The 18,546-nt window shown below is 45.5% G+C and overlaps 6 protein-coding genes across 6 annotated transcripts; 4 read left to right on the top strand and 2 right to left on the bottom strand.

Annotated features, from left to right (window-relative positions):
- Nucleotides 1-718: 718 nt before the first annotated feature.
- LOC117897963 (COP9 signalosome complex subunit 5) lies at nucleotides 719-1,979 on the top strand. The gene is made up of 3 exons (XM_034807071.1): nucleotides 719-1,050; nucleotides 1,108-1,684; nucleotides 1,746-1,979. The coding sequence occupies exons 1-3, from the start codon at nucleotides 790-792 to the stop codon at nucleotides 1,889-1,891; spliced, it is 984 nt and encodes a 327-aa protein (XP_034662962.1). The 5' UTR covers nucleotides 719-789; the 3' UTR covers nucleotides 1,892-1,979.
- Nucleotides 1,980-2,965: 986 nt separating this feature from the next.
- On the top strand, nucleotides 2,966-5,913 carry LOC117896487 (soluble guanylate cyclase 89Da). The gene is made up of 2 exons (XM_034804827.1): nucleotides 2,966-3,698; nucleotides 3,787-5,913. The coding sequence occupies exon 2, from the start codon at nucleotides 3,797-3,799 to the stop codon at nucleotides 5,798-5,800; it is 2,004 nt and encodes a 667-aa protein (XP_034660718.1). The 5' UTR covers nucleotides 2,966-3,698; nucleotides 3,787-3,796; the 3' UTR covers nucleotides 5,801-5,913.
- Nucleotides 5,914-8,014: 2,101 nt separating this feature from the next.
- LOC117898248 (soluble guanylate cyclase 89Db) lies at nucleotides 8,015-11,947 on the top strand. The gene is made up of 2 exons (XM_034807495.1): nucleotides 8,015-8,333; nucleotides 9,811-11,947. Exon 2 carries the CDS (start codon nucleotides 9,909-9,911, stop codon nucleotides 11,922-11,924), a length of 2,016 nt encoding a protein of 671 aa, XP_034663386.1. The 5' UTR covers nucleotides 8,015-8,333; nucleotides 9,811-9,908; the 3' UTR covers nucleotides 11,925-11,947.
- A 116-nt stretch (nucleotides 11,948-12,063) lies between these two features.
- LOC117897455 (dihydrofolate reductase) lies at nucleotides 12,064-12,804 on the top strand. Its single transcript, XM_034806301.1, has 2 exons — nucleotides 12,064-12,222; nucleotides 12,292-12,804. Exons 1-2 carry the CDS (start codon nucleotides 12,128-12,130, stop codon nucleotides 12,767-12,769), a joined length of 573 nt encoding a protein of 190 aa, XP_034662192.1. The 5' UTR covers nucleotides 12,064-12,127; the 3' UTR covers nucleotides 12,770-12,804.
- LOC117897456 (succinate dehydrogenase assembly factor 3, mitochondrial) lies at nucleotides 12,750-13,366 on the bottom strand. Its single transcript, XM_034806302.1, has 3 exons — nucleotides 13,208-13,366; nucleotides 13,040-13,149; nucleotides 12,750-12,982 (listed from the first exon to the last, which is right to left on the bottom strand). The coding sequence occupies exons 1-3, from the start codon at nucleotides 13,287-13,289 to the stop codon at nucleotides 12,779-12,781; spliced, it is 396 nt and encodes a 131-aa protein (XP_034662193.1). The 5' UTR covers nucleotides 13,290-13,366; the 3' UTR covers nucleotides 12,750-12,778.
- A 287-nt stretch (nucleotides 13,367-13,653) lies between these two features.
- On the bottom strand, nucleotides 13,654-15,206 carry LOC117897454 (derlin-2). The gene is made up of 4 exons (XM_034806300.1): nucleotides 14,889-15,206; nucleotides 14,427-14,783; nucleotides 14,202-14,365; nucleotides 13,654-14,144 (listed from the first exon to the last, which is right to left on the bottom strand). Exons 1-4 carry the CDS (start codon nucleotides 14,973-14,975, stop codon nucleotides 13,976-13,978), a joined length of 777 nt encoding a protein of 258 aa, XP_034662191.1. The 5' UTR covers nucleotides 14,976-15,206; the 3' UTR covers nucleotides 13,654-13,975.
- Nucleotides 15,207-18,546: the final 3,340 nt, after the last annotated feature.

The raw sequence follows: 18,546 nt of genomic DNA, 5'->3' as shown, positions 1-18,546 counted from the left end.
ATCCATTTTTAGGCTGTTCACACTGATGCTCGGTGTGAAAGCTATATTATCGATAAAATATACCACAAATACCTTATCATTTTAAAAATAGACCTCGATTTCGATGTTCTATTTGATGTTGTTAGCTAGATAGGAGTCTCAGCGCCAAGACTATAAATTTATCCAATTTATCAATAAATTCTACGCAAGATTGGCTAGTTTTCACAACTTTCTTCTCTTGCATAAAACGTTACGTGAGTGGGAATGGAATGTTACGTTTTGACAATTTGTTGCTTGTCGTATAGGTAATTTGTATACCCTATTTCCATAATTTAACATTAAAATTCCTTTTTCCCACATGCTTTTAAACATTAATATTAACTTTATCTTATACTGATAAGCTCTTAAACTACTCATATGTTTTCTATGTTTATAAAGACCAAGATATCTTCTCGGTATCTATAATCTGTAAACAATTCGTTAAGGTGGCAAAACAGATTTAGTTGTTTTTGCATCGATTGAGGTCTGACATTTCCAACATTCACCTGGCAGATCGCTCAAATTCATTTTTAGTCTGCTTACACTGGTGCTGCGTATTTGCGTCATTATATATACCTATATGTATACTAGATGGCTAGTGCACTTATAATGTGTACATGGTCATTTGGTCACACTTATAAATTGTTCCAGCTATCGAAATCGGTGAAGAAGTAGTGTTGGAAACTCTGCGAATATCATCGAAAAGCCGGAATAAAACAAAAGGAAAAAAAATACAGCAAAAACCAAGAAATTACAAATTCTGCATTAAAAATGGATGTCGATGCTGCACAAAAGACTTGGGAGCTGGAGAACAACATACAGACTCTGCCCAGCTGTGATGAAATCTTTCGCTATGATGCCGAACAGCAGCGTCAAATTATCGACGCCAAGCCCTGGGAAAAAGATCCACATTTCTTTAAAGACATCAAGATTTCAGCTCTCGCGCTGCTCAAGATAGTCATGCACGCCCGCTCCGGAGGCACACTGGAAGTTATGGGCCTAATGCTCGGCAAGGTTGAGGATAACACAATGGTGAGTAGACAAAACCTCTCTGTAACCTCTCACGCTGACCGTTTAATTTGCCGGCAGATTGTGATGGACGCGTTTGCCCTGCCCGTGGAGGGCACCGAGACACGCGTGAATGCCCAGGCCCAGGCCTATGAGTACATGACTGCCTACATGGAGGCCGCCAAGGAGGTGGGACGCATGGAGCATGCCGTCGGCTGGTACCACAGCCACCCCGGCTACGGCTGCTGGCTGTCTGGCATCGATGTCTCCACACAGATGCTCAACCAGACCTACCAGGAGCCGTTCGTGGCCATTGTGGTCGATCCAGTGCGCACTGTGTCTGCTGGCAAGGTTTGCCTGGGCGCCTTCCGCACCTACCCAAAGGGCTATAAGCCACCAAACGAGGAGCCATCCGAGTACCAGACCATACCATTGAACAAGATTGAGGATTTCGGCGTGCACTGCAAGCAGTACTATCCGCTGGAGATTAGCTACTTCAAGTCGGCTCTGGACCGCAAATTGCTGGACTCCTTGTGGAACAAGTACTGGGTGAACACACTGGGCAGCTCTGGTCTGCTGACCAACACGGAATACACCACTGGCCAAATCATGGATCTGTCCGAGAAGCTGGAGCAGAGTGAAAACTTTCTGGGTCGCGGTAAGTGTCGAACGCAAAGGCAGCCTTGAGCCTTCTAATTGCCAAATTCTTTGTTTCACAGGCACCGACGTCAACGAGAAACGCTCCGAGGACAAGCTATCCAAAGCTACGCGCGACTGCAGCCGCTCCACAATTGAGTTGATACACGGCCTGATGGCGCAGATAGTCAAGGACAAGCTCTTCAATAAGGTGGGCCTGGGCAAATAGGTCCTCTCCTGCAGTAGAATATTATAAAATACGAAACTAAAATGCGATATTGATTTCAAAATACACCGAGTGGATTTTCTAAAGCCAAGAGCTATTTAGAAATTCTAAAAATAAGTCAAGAAAGTCGAATGCCAGCGCTCAGAACTATTCCTTAATTATTTTGGTATTCCTTAGGCCGAGCTTCGTTTGTTTTAAATGTATTTTGGACATCAGCAGCGAAGACATTGTCTTCTCATCAATCAATTGGTTTCATCATTTATATCGTTAGGCGTATTTTATATCTTTTATTCCTCGATTGCGTGTCTGTCAAATGTCGGGACTGCCTGCTGCATAGCCACTGCATACCGATTCCGCCACAAGTGAAGTGTCAACGCTCTCCCTGCACGTGGCCCAATCTATTTCGTTGACTAGAGGGGTGGCTTGGCCGCTAATTAAATACGTTGTCACGTTTATAGCCAGGGGCTCTTGGATACCATCCCCCAGCACCAGATGTCGGCAATGCAAATGCCAAGCTCTTCAGTAAAGTAAACTCTCGATAGAAGCAACAAAATGGAACAAAATATAAGTCAAGTTTGTATTTTAGGTCCAACCTTTTCTTGAAGTTCTAGATCGGAATTTTTTTTGTAGTCAAAGAAAAGAAATAGGACTTAAAATGATGTACATAGATTTAAATCTTCCCATCGAGAGTTCACTGTATTTTCCCCTCTCTGTCTTTCTCCAACCATATTTAACCGTTATCATCACTCTGACAATCCTGACGTCGCACCATTAAAATGTTAAGCATTTGTGTGTGTGTATGCGTAGGTGTTCTGTGTGTTTGCTATACACCCATAAATCCCGTTGGCCCAAGTACTACAGTAAAAAAAACAATGCAAGGGAATATATCTGAGGGAATTTTTTGAATCCTCTTAAAACTGTCATAAAAGCAAATGTAAATGCGGCATTAGACAAACCAAAGAATCCGACATCAAAAGCAAACAAATTCCAAGGAAAATTACATCGCAAACAGGACGACAGACAAATTGTCTTTTATAGAGATTTATTTCCAAGTAAACCCCTCCGAAATCGATTCTAAAGCACAAAATGTGGTTGGAATGCGCTTTGTGCGTGTGAATTATTGTTATAAAAGCCATAAACTAAGGGAAAATACTTCATTTTTTGATACTTTATCGAAATGCGACCGTCAATTGGAATCAGCAAGGAGCAATGACATGAAATGTAATACTGCCCGACTAGAAAGGGAGTAAGTGCGGTTTAAGCGGGGACTACTAAGTGGGGTAGAGTAAGAGTGTAAGTACTTTGAGTGCCGGTTGACTATAAAAGAGCTGGAGCCCAACGGTAGACGTTTCATTCGCACACACAGTGCCAGCGGAGAAGCTTTAATGCTGCAGCACAACAGAACACCGTCCACAAGGTCCAAAGTCCGAAGCCATATCATCCCATCCCACTCCACTGCACCCACACACGACAGCATCCACATGCAGTGAAGCAGAACAACGGAATTAAAGTCACAGCGGAAAAAAGCAGAGGACGAGCGAAGCGACTAAAGAATAATGAAAAAATTGTCGTCTCTGCGGTATTGCGTGTGTGTTCGTGTGTAAAGGCAGCCTGCTTGGTCGCGCCCGTGCGTGTGTTAAATTGAATTTCCTTGAAATTATAAACTAAATAAGTCTCAGATGTTGCCAGAGGCAATTGCCTGCTAAAACGGAAATAAAAGAGAAACTAAGCAGCGTTTAAAGCAGAACTTGTAAAGAGTTTTAAAGTGTAGCATTAAAAAAGGAACGGGACCTGTTGAACAAGGTAAAAGGTAACAGAGAAAGTTGTGAAACAAAATTATAGCAAGTTGCAGTGTTGGCCGAATATTTCTCTTATTTTATTCCCATTTCCCATTGCAGGAATTCCATCATGTATGGCATGCTCTATGAGAGTGTCCAGCACTACGTGCAGGAGGAGTACGGCGTAGACGTTTGGAAGAAGGTCTGTCACATCATCGACTGCAAGCACAACAGCTTCAAGACCCACCAGATCTATCCGGACAAGCTGATGCCGGATATAGCGGCGGCCCTGTCCGCCTGCACGGGCGAGTCCTTCGACTCCTGCATGAACTTCTTTGGGAAGTGTTTCGTGAGGTTCTTCAGCAACTTTGGCTACGACAAGATGATTCGCTCCACGGGACGCTATTTCTGCGACTTTCTGCAGTCCATCGACAACATTCACCTGATCATGCGGTTCACCTATCCCAAGATGAAGTCCCCGAGCATGCAGCTGACCAGCATGGACGACAAGGGCGCCGTCATTCTCTATCGCAGCAGCCGGACGGGCATGTCCAAGTACCTCATTGGTCAGATGACGGAGGTGGCGCAGGAGTTTTATGGCCTGCCGATCAAGGCCTATGTAATCGAGAGCCAAAACGACATCAGCGGCGGAACGGCGGGTCCCATCAAGCTGACAGAGGGTCCGCTCACTGTCATCGTGAAGTATCGCCTGGACTTCGACAACTCCGAGTACATGGCCAAGCGTGTGAATACGGAGGCGCATCCCTCGCAGCTGAGGATGCCCACGGTGAAGCTGGACGTTTTCCTGGACCTGTTCCCCTTCACCTTTGTCCTGAACCACAGCATGAAGATTACGCATGCCGGGGAGAAGATTGTGGAGACATGGATAATGCACAATCCTGGGGCCAATCCCAAGGGCTTTATTGGCACTCACGTCATGGATCTGTTCCACTGTCGACGCCCCAAGGACACCAAAATCGATTGGGACACACTGATCCAGATGCGGGCGGTGCTGTTCGAGTTCGAGCTGATCCGCACGGGGCACAATCGGGATGCCTACGACGCTGCCCTGAACATGGACTTTGAGAACTACGACGAAATGGATCTGAATGAGGCCCAGACCATGGCCCTCACCAAGGCCAAGGAGTTCAATGACGCACACCCGGCCGATGCGGAGCTTACTGACCAAGAGGACGAAATCGATCCGGCCACCGGAGAACGTCGCTCCTCCCAGGGCCTGAGATCTATTCTCCTAAAAGGTCAGATGTTCTACATCAAGGACGTGGACTCGCTGATATTCCTGTGCAGCCCGTTGATCGAGAATCTGGATGAGTTGCACGCCATTGGTCTGTACCTGAACGATCTCAACCCGCACGGCCTCAGCAGGGAGCTGGTCATGGCTGGCTGGCAGCACTGCTCCAAGCTGGAGATCATGTTCGAGAAGGAGGAGCAGCGCTCCGACGAACTGGAGAAGTCCCTAGAGCTGGCTGACTCCTGGAAACGTCAGGGTGATGATCTGCTCTATTCCATGATCCCTCGGCCGATTGCCGAACGAATGAGGCACAGCCAGGAGCAGGTGTGTCAGAGCTTCGAGGAGGTCTCCATCATCTTTATAGAGGTGCTGAATGTCTACGACGGCGGCCTGAACAGCATTCAGGGAGCCATGATGGCAGTGAACACGCTGAACAAGGTCTTCTCGTCTCTCGATGAAGAGATTGTATCCCCGTTCGTCTACAAGGTGGAGACCGTGGGCATGGTCTACATGGCTGTCTCCGGGGCACCAGATGTCAATCCCTTGCATGCCCAGCACGCATGTGACATGGCCCTGCGGGTGATGAAGAAGTTCGATCCCAAGGAAATGGGCGATGTGGCTCTTCGCGTGGGCATCAACTCGGGGCCCGTGGTGGCCGGAGTGGTTGGCCAGAAGGTGCCACGATATTGTCTCTTTGGGGACACGGTCAACACCGCCTCCCGCATGGAGAGCAGCAGCGATCCCTGGAAGATTCAGCTCTCCAAATACACTGCAGATAAAGTGAGCGAACTGGGCTACAAGGTCGTGTCCCGCGGCACTGTCAAGGTCAAGGGCAAGGGCGAAATGGAGACCTATTGGCTGCTCGAGGGACCAGAGGATTGAATTGATGGAAATTCTGTTAGATTTAATGTTGAACAACTGCACCAAAAATAATATTCCACACTTGAGGCTTCTGAAACTATTTTCAATAAAATAAAACGAGAGTTTCCCTCCTTCTACGTTGAGTTTTATGGGAAGACTTTAGTTGTAGGTGTTTCAGATAGCCAAACTGAGGTCGCAGTCCCTTGTTTTGGGACACTCGTAAATGGGAATTTAGCCAACAGCTGCTTTCCTCTTGCTCGAACATTCAACTGAAGAGGGTCTCGTTTCTGCTCTCATTCCCACCAGACAACTTTCATTTACAAATATCCTTTTTTAATAACTTTTATGGATAAATTGCGTGTCGCCTGGCACACCAGCCATAGCTAGCCACGCAGGCAATTATTGGACACTGCACTGAGAACAAAAAGATAATCTTGGAGAGGTACCCTTTATGAGAATTAATAAATAAATAATAGATCAGGAAATAAAGCCATTTGGCTCTGGCATCAGTAGAAGTTCCTTCCAGAAAGTCTCCCTCTAGAAAAAAATAAACATGCAGCCAGTTTTAGGAAGTTTATTCTCGAATTAATATTCGATGTGAGAGAATTTCTACTTCTAAAATGTAGAGTCTAATCTGAAGTGCTTGTCTGCACACAAAATCATGTTACTCCCGCTCGGATGTCTTTGAGAGCAAGGCAAGACCGAGTACCGGGTAAAATGGCCAACTAAATTATGAAAGAAAGAACTTAAGTACTGAGTAAAATGGCCAACAAAATCAAGTAGATCTTTAAGGAAACTTTACGCAAGGACGGCTTGAACCTCTAGTAGTTTCTCCAAGTGTGTTCACGTTCATGACTTCTGGAGTTTCGTTCCGAAATTAAATTAAGCCATTTTGCGTGTAGCGCAAGTGTCGGTACTCAAGTGTCGGTACGCTTGCCAATTAATTCTCGCCCAATAATGACAATGACCAATCGCACCGGGACACAGGACTAATTAAGTTCTTTATTTTGGCAAAATTAAGCGACACAACTTGATATCCTTTTCGTATTTAGTTTTAGCTCAGTTTCCCATTGTAATCGCCCCTTGCCCGTGCGTTATTAATGACATTTTGAGTGGGTTTTAAGCATTTCCAACACGGGTTCCGTTCCGTGTCCGTGGCTCTGACATCCAGCAGAGAAGGTCCGTCGATGGCCCATGTCCTCGCATATTATCTTCACTCTTTGCCCATAAAATTGTCAACGCCAATTTGAAAAGCTCTCCGGGAAATCCGTTTCGGTTAAGTAGGACAAAGGTTGGGTTGCGATGCTGCGCTGCTCTGGGGGGAGCCGAAATCCCCATTTATATAGCTTTAAAACACAACATCAAATATGTAGCAAGGACACACACACACACATATGGCTGAACGTTTGTATGTATTTATTGCAAAAGTATGCGTGAAAATGGAATGATATTAGGAAGAGCAGAGCCTACCCCCACAGCCACCCATCCAGCCACTGGGGGAATAGGGAAAATGCCAAGGAAAAAGCGAAAGGCTACGACAATGATACATTTGACGAGCAGCTAACAGCAAGGACTCCCAGGGCTGGCAGATTGTCAAGAAAATTCCTGCATAAATATAGGAGTGGGTAGAGTAAGAATTCGAGCAAGTATACCACAAAACATATTCGAAATTACAGAATAAAATGAGATTTTTAGGTGTTAAGAAATAAGTTCATTCAAGTGTATTTCCTCCTGATAGCCAAGAACACTTTAAAGAATTTATTCATGTGTTTCCGCCATAACAGAACCCAATGAAATTCGAGCAGGTATTACCCATCCCTGTGAGAACATTTGAAGTGTAACGAAAAGGAGTCAGTCCGCTCCAAAGGACAATATTTTGCACGGAATGCCAAGTACGCGAGCACGTATTCGGTGCTTATTGTGTGTGTACCATAAAAGGAATGAACAGAGAGAAAAATGACTCCTTTGGCAGTGTGTCAATGTTGATACATTATCGAGAAAGAGAGAGACAGTGGCAGAGACCCAGAGGCCCGAAGCCAAAGAGCATTGACTGGCGATGTCCATAATGATGATGATGATGATGGTCAAACAGAGATGTGCGTGTCGAGGCGCAAACACGGAGGTCGTAAGTGGCCCGGAAACATCCATCCAACAGGAGTCTGGCCACGGTGGGGAGGGGACTATAAAAGGACAGACCGCCAACGATGCACGCTTCATTCGCACGACGACCGCCAGTCTGATTGCCGGCTACGAGAAATACACTTCGCACGACTCCAAAGCCGACGCCGGCTCCGACTCCGGCCCAGACGCACGAAGAGGAAACCATGGAGCAAATCACACGGGAAAAAGCCAAAGAAACAGCGACAGGCGGCCAAACAAATTTAGTGTAACAATAGCAACAGACGGCGACGGAACACGGCCCCAGAGACAGGGAGAGAGAAAGAGCTCCACCAAAATAAAATATACGTACAAAACACATACATATAAATCGAGTGCTAACGTGTCCGGCAGGAGGCTGTGCTGTGTGTGAGCATATGCCCCAAAAAGTCTTGCTGTGAGTTCCCCTAAATTATAAATAAGCGAAAAGCAAATGCCGCGTGTATAAAATTAAAACTTCAGATCTAACAGTGGATGTGCGGAACAAAACTTGAATATTTGTGCAACATCTGATGGCGATTTAATCAGGAGTAAAAGGCAATCTAAAGTTAGCCGGATTAGCACGGATACAATATGCTAATTTCACAGCCACAGGGAAATGAACAACGCTTAAGTGGAAATTAATTTTTCATTGAGTTGCCAATCTTTAAGCATATCCGAGGATGGTCAGACTTATTTTATACAGATCGTAAAATATGTACAGAAAGTTTTAACTCCCATTTGACCCTTTACTTTGGGTGTCTAATTTATAATTTAATTAATTTTTGTCACGTATTTTGGGAAGGTTCTTTTACTTGGTGGCAGAAAAGGGAAATTGAATTATTGAATTGAGCCCAATAAAATGTAGTACTTAAACCCTAATAAATTGACTAAATTTTAAGTAGATTTATTAGAAGAAAATAAGATAAAATAGTTGTTATATTTTGGCACAAGACATTCTAGAAATTAACTCATTTTGTTATGGGAGAAGTCAGAGGAAATTAAGTCTCGAGCACAGACGTTCTTATGTAGACAAAAATACAGACCGCATTTTTGGTTATTTATAGGAATATTAAGAATAATAGTGACAAAAACAAGTGCTTCCGTTTTAATAAATTAGTCAGTTAAGTCAGTTAATATCCTAAAACATTAATCAAACGCCACCGTTTTTCCATATTTCTTTTCACTGCACAGCAAAGAATTTTTATATATATTTTTTACGACTCTTGCCCTAAGAGATATTTGCATGTTTTGGTCAGAATTGAATACACAAACTCCCGAAAGATGTTTGAGAATTTATGGCCCCACAGTAAGTTTAACCCACGACCTGCCCGCTGGGGTTTGGGGGCGGCAGAATTGAAAAGAAGTCACCGCAAGCAACATGGCGAATTAACGGCAACAAAAAGCCAACGGAAATAAGTCAAGGGGACAACGAGCTCTGGCAAGGACGTGACAAGCACTGCGGAACATGAGTAAAAGTCTCTGAGGCGGCGCGTGCCAAATTAAACCGTAGAGGCAATAAATCAAAAGACAAGGATAAGGCATAGGCAAAGGCAAAATGAAGGCATGCTTAACCTTCCCTGGGGCCTGTTGTGGAGTAGATACGAGGCGCCTGCAATTATTCATTTTTCTGGAATATGTTACTTTATGTTCTTTAAAATCCAAGTCAATTTAACGCCTGATGATTTTATTTGATGGTTTATGGGATAGGCACGGGCCCGGGCACTCACTTAATCCCTCATCAATCACTCGAGCCTTATCTTCGTTGGCTAATCCCTGACCTGACACACTTTGCCATATCTGCCTTGGGGCAGACTTCACCTAATTACCAGCAGTGCATAATGGAAAAACTTTGTTATCCTAATTATGTGCCTCTAAACTTTTCCTCGTTGCAGAGCAACTTTTTGCCCAAGCAATTTGTGCGACAGACAGGCCCCCAACTGGCCAAACCCCCATTGACCATTCCCCAGGAGCGAACCACACAGCCGCCAGCATGTATGGGATGCTGTACGAGAGCGTGCAGCACTACATCCAGAAGGAGTATGGGGTGGAGATGTGGAAGAAGATCTGCCAAATAGTCGACTGCAAGCACAACAGCTTCAAGACTCACCAGATCTATCCGGACAAGATGATGCCGGACTTTGCCGCCGCCCTGTCCGCCTGCAGCGGCGAGTCCTTCGACTTCTGCATGAACTTCTTCGGGAAATGCTTCGTGAGGTTCTTCACCAACTTTGGCTACGACAAGATGATTCGCTCCACGGGCCGATACTTCTGCGACTTTCTGCAGTCGATCGACAACATTCATCTCCAGATGCGCTTCACCTATCCCAAGATGAAGTCGCCGAGCATGCAGCTGACCAACATGGACGACAATGGAGCTGTCATCCTGTATCGCAGTGGGCGAACGGGCATGTCCAAGTACCTCATTGGGCAGATGACGGAGGTGGCCAAAGAGTTCTATGGCCTGGACATGACGGCGTATGTGCTGGAGAGCCAGAACGACATTTGCGGCGGTACGGCGGGTCCCATCAAGCTGTCGGAGGGTCCGATGACGGTGATCGTCAAGTACCGCCTGGACTTTGACAACCGCGACTACATGGCCAAGAGAGTGAACGTCGTGGCCCATCCTTCGCAGCTGAAGATGCCATCCGTGGACCTGAACGTGTTCCTGGAGCTGTTCCCCTTCACGATCGTGCTGAACCACGACATGAAGATAACTCTCGCTGGCGAGAAGATCATCGAAACGTGGATACTGCACAATCCGGGCGTGAATCCAAAGAGTTTCATCGGCAGCCATATCTTGGAATTGTTCAAGTGCCGCCGGCCCAAGGACACCAAGATCGATTGGGAGACCATTCACCAGATGCGAACGGTTCTCTTCGAGTTTGAGCTCATCCGCACTGGCCACAATCGTGCCGCATACGATGCAGCCCTTAACTTTGACTACGACACCTTGGACGACGCCAGCCTCAACGAGGCCCAGACGATGGCCCTGGCCAGTGCCCAGGAGTTCAGTGTGGAGCACGCCAAGGACGACGAGGCAGCTGCTGCTGTTGCTGCCGCCACGAAGGATGAAATCGATCCAGCCACGGGACAGCGTCGTCCCTCAGTGGGCCTCCGATCCATCCTGCTCAAGGGTCAGATGTTCTACATCAAGGACGTGGACTCGCTGATATTCCTGTGCAGTCCGTTGATCGAGAATCTGGATGAACTGCACGGCATCGGTCTGTACCTGAACGATCTCAATCCGCACGGCCTCAGCAGGGAGCTGGTCATGGCTGGCTGGCAGCACTGCTCCAAGCTGGAAATCCTGTTCGAGAAGGAGGAGCAGCGGTCCGACGAACTGGAGAAGTCCCTGGAGCTGGCTGACTCCTGGAAACGTCAGGGTGATGATCTGCTCTACTCCATGATTCCACGTCCCATAGCCGAGCGTATGAGGAAGAGTGAGGAGCACGTCTGCCAGAGCTTCGAGGAGGTCTCCGTCATCTTCATCGAGGTCCTGAATGTCTACGACAGCGGCTCGAACAACATCCAAGACGCCATGCAGGCTGTGACCACATTGAACAAGGTCTTCTCGGCTCTGGATGAGGAAATCATTTCTCCGTTTGTCTACAAGGTGGAGACCGTGGGCATGGTCTACATGGCCGTGTCCGGTGCACCCGACGTCAACCCTCTGCATGCGGAGCACGCATGTGATCTGTCCCTGCGCGTGATGAAGAAGGTCAAAGCTCATGCACTGCCGGGCGTGGCCATTCGCGTGGGCATCAACTCGGGGCCCGTGGTGGCCGGAGTCGTTGGCCAGAAGGTGCCCCGATATTGTCTGTTCGGGGACACGGTCAACACCGCCTCCCGCATGGAGAGCAGCAGCGATCCCTGGAAGATTCAGCTCTCCAATTACACGGCCACAAAGGTGCGCAAGGTCGGCTACAAGTTGGAGCTGCGTGGCTTCGTCAAAGTCAAGGGAAAGGGCGAGATGGAAACTTTTTGGCTGCTGGAAGGACCAGAGTAATAAGGTAGCACTATCCTCACACCAAATATGTACAAATTTCGAAATAAAATAAAACGAACACATCATCGATAGTATCGATAGCAAGTATCGCTTTGCAAGCTGGCATCAGAAAATGGCGCCCAATGCGGTTGTCAGCTGTTCATGTTGTTATTGAATTTGATGCCGGTTTTAGTTATTACGCTGCATATAATACAGAAACTAGAATGACTGGCGAAAAGATGTTGCGTTTTAATCTGATTGTCGCAGTTTGCGAGAACTTTGGCATTGGCCTCAAGGGAGACCTGCCATGGAGCATCAAGTAAGTAAGCTTATGTCCTGATGGTCCGTCCAATCTTAAATGTTGCTCTGGAAATAATAACCACTGCAGATCCGAGCTGAAGTACTTTAGTCGCACCACCAAGCGGACCAGCGATCCCTGCAAACGCAATGCGGTAATCATGGGCAGAAGAACCTACTTCGGAGTGCCCGCCAGCAAGCGTCCGCTGGCAGAGCGCTTGAACATTGTCTTGAGCACCACGTTGCAGCCGGCAGATCTGCCCAGTGATGTGGTACTGTGCTCCAACCTAGAGGAAGCCATGAAGCATCTGGAAACGAAGGCCTTGCGCGACGAAATCGAGAATGTCTGGATTGTGGGCGGCAGTGGAGTTTACAAGGAAGCCATGGCCTCGCCCCGTTGCGACCGTCTTTACATAACCAAAATCCAGCAGAACTTTGAAAGCGATACCTTCTTTCCCAGCATTCCGGACAGCTTCCGCGAGGTGTCGCCCGATGCGGACACACCCCTAGGCGTTCAGGAGGAGAACGGCATTAAGTACGAGTACAAGGTGTTGCAAAAAATAGAATAATAAACCGATTTATTTGCTTTTACTGCTGCCGCGCACATCGTCTGCCGTGATTGTATCGCCCTCCAGTCCCTTGGCAGCAAGCATGAGCTCATAGAGCTGCACCACCTGGTCATCTTTCAGCATTTCCACTGCATTGGGATCAATTTCCTCGCCCAACTCTCCCTTCGGCTTGCCCCGCAGTCCCAGCTGCTTCGTAATTGTTGAGGCATAGCGCTGAAAAAACAATTGTCAGCTGCGATGCCCACATCTTGGTAATTACGTAAAACTTACGGCCCATTCAGTCATAAAGAGCTGCGCCTCCATGGGATTGCACTTGAGATGTCGCTTGAATTCGTCCCGCACATAGCCATCGCCCAGAGCTCGCAGTTCTGTGGGCATTCCTAGAAATAACAAATATCTGGATGGAATATATGCGCCAGTTGTGAAACCCACACTCACCTCGATGCAATCGCAGAATGGTTTTGTAGAGCAAGCGCACGCGCTGCGGGTGCGTTAGTTGATTTATCACAAGGTTTGACATTTTTATTCCGTTTATATATACTTAAAAAAATTAATTAATTTATAATACATAAATAAATAGTAAATAGTCGACTACCGATTAAATATACCGCATGACTCTAAAACGAATACCGAAATATATTGTCTCATTTCAAAATATACCACACATATACCGAGTCCGAGAACATACATATATTACTCAATTTTGATATTCTATTTAATATTACCAGCTAATTACGACTCTCAGCAAAACACCTATTATTTTATCCGATTGGTGAATCAATTCTCCACTGATTGTCTGATTTTAATATCTACAAATAAGGTTTAAACTATAAAGGTCAACAAAAAATAAAAGCATTACACTTAAGTGGGAGTGCAATACTTCGTTACTCTTTCAATTTCGTTTATTTGTAGCATGTCTGTATATATATAATCACATGTGCAGTGTAACGTTCAATCTATCATGAATGCATCTCTTAGGGTCGAATTTAAAGTACTTTTAGTGGCGTGTGTATTGGACTCTGCATCAGAAAATAAACCAATCAATTGTATACACGCCCACACTTTGAATTAACTTTGGCTAACTATTGCACGCCTCTCTCAATACTATACGCCTAATGATACCAAGCACCAAATGGGAGGTGGCGGAGGGGTACACAACATTGTCGTCGTCGGAATAGAAAACAATTTTGTAACAATTCAGTTTCGTTATTGCGGCGCCGCTGCAGCCGGTGGCTCCTGATCCGCCGCCTCCGGCTGCCCTCCGTTCTGGACTAGCAGTGGCTCGCCACCCTCGCCGCCCCATGGAAAACCGCCAGGACGATCCTCAGCTGCTGCCTGGTAGTTGCGCTCAATGTGCTCGTTAAAAAGCCTTTTTCTAAAAGGGAAGGGTTGAGGTTTAGCTTAACAAAAGCGAAAGTAGATTAAAACTTACAGAAAATATGGAGTCTTGATCAGTCTGTATCCATTGGAGAGTGTTGGATATACATCCTCCAGCACATAGTAGATGTGGCCTACGCCCATGCCAATTATGTCCACCCAAACCGTGTTGCCCAGAATCATGGAGCAGCAGAGCAGGACCCAGGGAAGATAGGGAGCCTGTCCACAAGGGATTAGCTAGTACGCTTACAGCATATTCTCAGAGACCTCTCGGACTCACCTGAAAGTTGAGCACGCCGAAAAAGTTCATGGGCACGGAAGGGTTGCGTCGCGACCACACATAGACCAGCATCAGAGTGAAGGCCTGGCCCAGGAACAACAGGTTGACAAAGATGCCAAAGAACGTCATCAGCACGCCGCCAAAGATGAACATCATGACAAAGTCGGAGCTACGCCCGCGGAATGAGCCGTCCTCCAGCATGCGGCAGTAGCGATATGTGAAGACCATATTGAAGAAGAAGGTAATGCCGATGGTTCCAAAGTACAGGAATGTGGTGGCCAGTCGCCAAATTTGGAATTTGCGCACAATCAGCGTGGGATTAAAGTACAGCTGTAGCGGCGACACCAAATCCAGGTGCTGCAGGAGAGGATCCACATCAATGAAAAGGTTAACAAACAGATGGGAGGGTACACGTCACCCACCGGGGGCAAATATATGGCCTGAATCGGGACAATGACTTACCACCGCCAGCGTTGTGAGCACGCAGACTGTTGTGTAGGCCCTGGTGACGACCGGGATCTCCAGATAGAACTGCCGCAGAGAGTTCATGGCGTTGCTGGCTCCTCTGGACTCACAGTATGGCAATTCCTGCTCTGCTCCTTGATTTGTGCGTTTTGTTGTTGTCTGCCCGCCACTTTGCGTTCACATTTGCTGTGTCAAAATATCCCACCGACGAATGTCCAATTTGCCTAGGCTGACAATCAGAAATAGAATCGATTATTTAGGGCACATTTAGCCCGAAAAGTTAAAAAATGTTTTTATTTTTATAGTTTTTGTAGCAGTGTGACCGCAGACGCCTCGATCAAAGATACCGTCGAATATACCGAAATATACCTTCTCATGTCAAAAAAAATACCATAAATATGCCGGTAATAACTGTGCTTACCCAGTTAGCCCCCCTTTATTCAAACAGGTGCAAACTTAGGTTAAACGGCTAAAGTTCTTTCGATACATAAATTAGTTGAAGTATGTAATCCACAGTTTTAGCATAGCAATTTAAACGGGTGCGCAACAGTACGATCTTCAGAAGAACTGATTATTCTAATGTCCAGCAAAGGAGATTCTTTCTTCTAGACCTTATATGGTCGTAAGATATTATTTGCTATTCATTGATACGCAAGTCCTTGCTAAAATGCAATCCAAACTAGACTAGTTCACATATACGCAAGCAAAAAAATGTATATTGATCCCTGCTGCTTGGTCCATCTCTAGAATTCTAGTCGCTGCAAGCAAAAAAAACAATGTGGTTCCATAGCTCAGCAATAGATGGCGCTTTGTATGGTTTGGCGGTCATTTAAAATTGGTAAAGCATTAAAACCTTGTCAAGATGCTGAATATTCGCTGCCTAAATGTACAGTTACACACATAAAGCAGGCTTATGGCTTTTTTTTTGCTGCTCACACCCACTCACACACCCCAGGCGCCTGCGCCACCTTTGCTCCATCCCAGCGTCGCAAACTTTACATAAATTCCAAAAAGGCCAAACCCCCAAAAAATAAATCTACGGCCCGCTCCAAGCAGAAGGCAATTCAACAAGTAAGTTGTGGCTGCCATGCTCTTGCCATCTCACTTGCTCCCAGCCGATGCGAGCCGCTCGTCAGCGTGATTTTGCCGCTTTGTAGTTGTTTCTGGCTCTGACTCTGGCTCGGCTCTGGCTGCTGCTGCTTTTTTCCACTTTTTTTTCTGGCTTGTTTCATGTTGACCCACTTTTTGGTGGCAATACGTATACGTGCGCCTGCACAGTGGAACACGGACGCGGTGAAAGCTGAAAAGTGCAGCCGGCACTGCTATTTGGTTCGGTTTTGTTGAATTTTGCCCACCGTGGGACAGGCAAAAAAGTCATAAACTGAATTGCCAACAGGTTATAGCGACTACGACTTTGTTGTTGGTGCTTTTGCTGTTTGGCTGCAGAGTAGTAAAAAGGGCCATGACAGTGACACTCTGAAGTTTGAGGTTAAATCGTCATTGAAGTTGCCTTGCTTTTGTCCGTTGCTCTTTCGGCTGCTCTTTCGGTTTGAGCCGGGTATGACATTTGCTTGAAGCCCTCACTAAACTGAGTCGATTGATTCATGAAAAGAATACAGCTACAGCTAAAGCTTTATGGGAGCGAATCTTTGTTAGAGGGAGATTAAATCAGAATCGGAATTGGACTGAAATTTAACTTGTAACTGCAGTAATTATTTTAAAATCGATGATAAATTACATCAGAATCTGCCATTCTGCTCTTTGGAATCTCCTCTCTGCTTGTGATATTTCTGCTGCATTCTGTTTTGTATGCAAATTCCCGCTGCATTCGAAAATCGAATGACTTAAGGCGCAAACTTGCAGAGGAAAATGATTTGATTATTAATTATTTTGTGTGTGTTCTTCAGCTAACACACACTAACGCAGGCGAGCACGCTTATAAAACTCACATTTGAAAAGTGAAATTTCAAAGTAGAACAACGTACAACAAGCAACAACAACACGTACATAGTACAAACAACACACGCCATGCCACGCAACCAAGAGAGGCCAGGCCGCGAGAGAGGTTCCAATAAAAATGAGGTCACTTGTCGCTGACCAGCCAGTTCCCCCTGTTCCACGTTGTCCCTCTGCCCCACCATTATTCCCCCCGCTGCCACTACCCCACTGACCATTGATCGCATAGATCACGCGCCGTCTGTGGCAATACCCTTCAAGAGGGTATTCCGATTTCAAGAAGATCATTCTATCTAGAGATATTCTACATATGTACATCCTCGAAGGGTAAACTTGTAGCATCTAAGCCAAAGTTAAACAGAATATTAATGTCGATTAAGATTAAGATCGATCTGCTAGAGGGTATCAATAGCTTCGGCCCCAAAGCGAACTTTTCTTTCTTGTTGTTGGTATTGCTTCTAGTGTTGTTGCTGGTTGTTGTTGTTGTTGTTGTTGCCTCTTGAGCATTGTAAATTAATTGCAGTCGCGTCGCCTCGTCTTCTTCATTTTGTTGTTGTTCGGCTTTAACCGTTCTTAACCAGTTTTAGGCCATCCATCGTGTGTGCCATTAAAATGCACCACGAACTTGACAACGCAACGGAAGATTTGTATGGTGAAATATCTCTCCGCCCCTTGGAAAGAAAGACTTTCGCTATGGACGAGAAATATAAAGACAAATGTATGTAAATATATGGCCATGCAGTACCCATTGGAAGAGGCTCAAGCTCAAGTGTATTATAAAAATTGTGCTTTTAGATCCTTTTAAAATATATGTATAAAAATAGCACTTAAACAATGGCCTTCATTTATTTCAAATAAATGGTTACAGTAGCATAGCTCTGTGCCATTTGGACGATAATTAATTAATTAATTATGTCAGCTTTGTGATAATTATTATTTTGTCTTATTTTGTCTTTGGTACTTCATTAAGTCAATGAGCTATTAAAATATGTACATACCTACAAATGTACAAAATTTAATCGAATTGGTAGCTTCTTGTTGAATGATTTCTGAGTTAGAATTTCATGGAAACTGCTGCAATTATTTCGCACACCTTTCAATGCACTTGTCTTTGATCTTGTTAGCAATGCTTCTTTTGTTGGTAATAGTTTTATTACTACAAGTGTTTTTTTGGCTCAGAATCATAATCAAGTTTAATTGCGTATTTCATAAGATTTGCCGTTGTGCACTGTTTGCTTTTGCAGTTAATTAAAGTCTGTAAAAAAGAGGAGAAAAAAAACAATAATAAAACCAGCACAACACTTAAAATATTAATAATTGATTATAATGTTATTACAGACATGATTTATTCTGCTCAGAATCTTGGTCAGCCGATGCCGATCGGCGAGGCGTGAAGACAAAGTCTCGGAGTTGCTTGCAGGCGCCCCAGAGGGTGGGTAAACATATTGCAAAATCAAAAGTTGCAATTTCGGATATGAATAATAGTTTCTAATTGCCAAAAAAGCGAATGCATAAATTATGAATATTGCAACATTTTTCGCACTTAACAAGTCCAAGTCCATCCGAAAATGCACCCGTACCCCCTCTGTTGTACTTCCTCTCGCCTGCTACTTCCTGCACGCGATCCATTTCCGTTCTGTTTTGTGGCTCCACTGTGCATCCATCAAAGTCTCAATCAAGAGCAAAAGTAATCAAAACA

This window comes from Drosophila subobscura, chromosome O, assembly GCF_008121235.1.
Source record: "Drosophila subobscura isolate 14011-0131.10 chromosome O, UCBerk_Dsub_1.0, whole genome shotgun sequence".
Lineage (NCBI taxonomy): Eukaryota > Metazoa > Arthropoda > Insecta > Diptera > Drosophilidae > Drosophila > Drosophila subobscura.
Note: the sequence above shows the minus strand (reverse complement) of the source record. Positions and strands in the feature narration are given on the sequence as shown.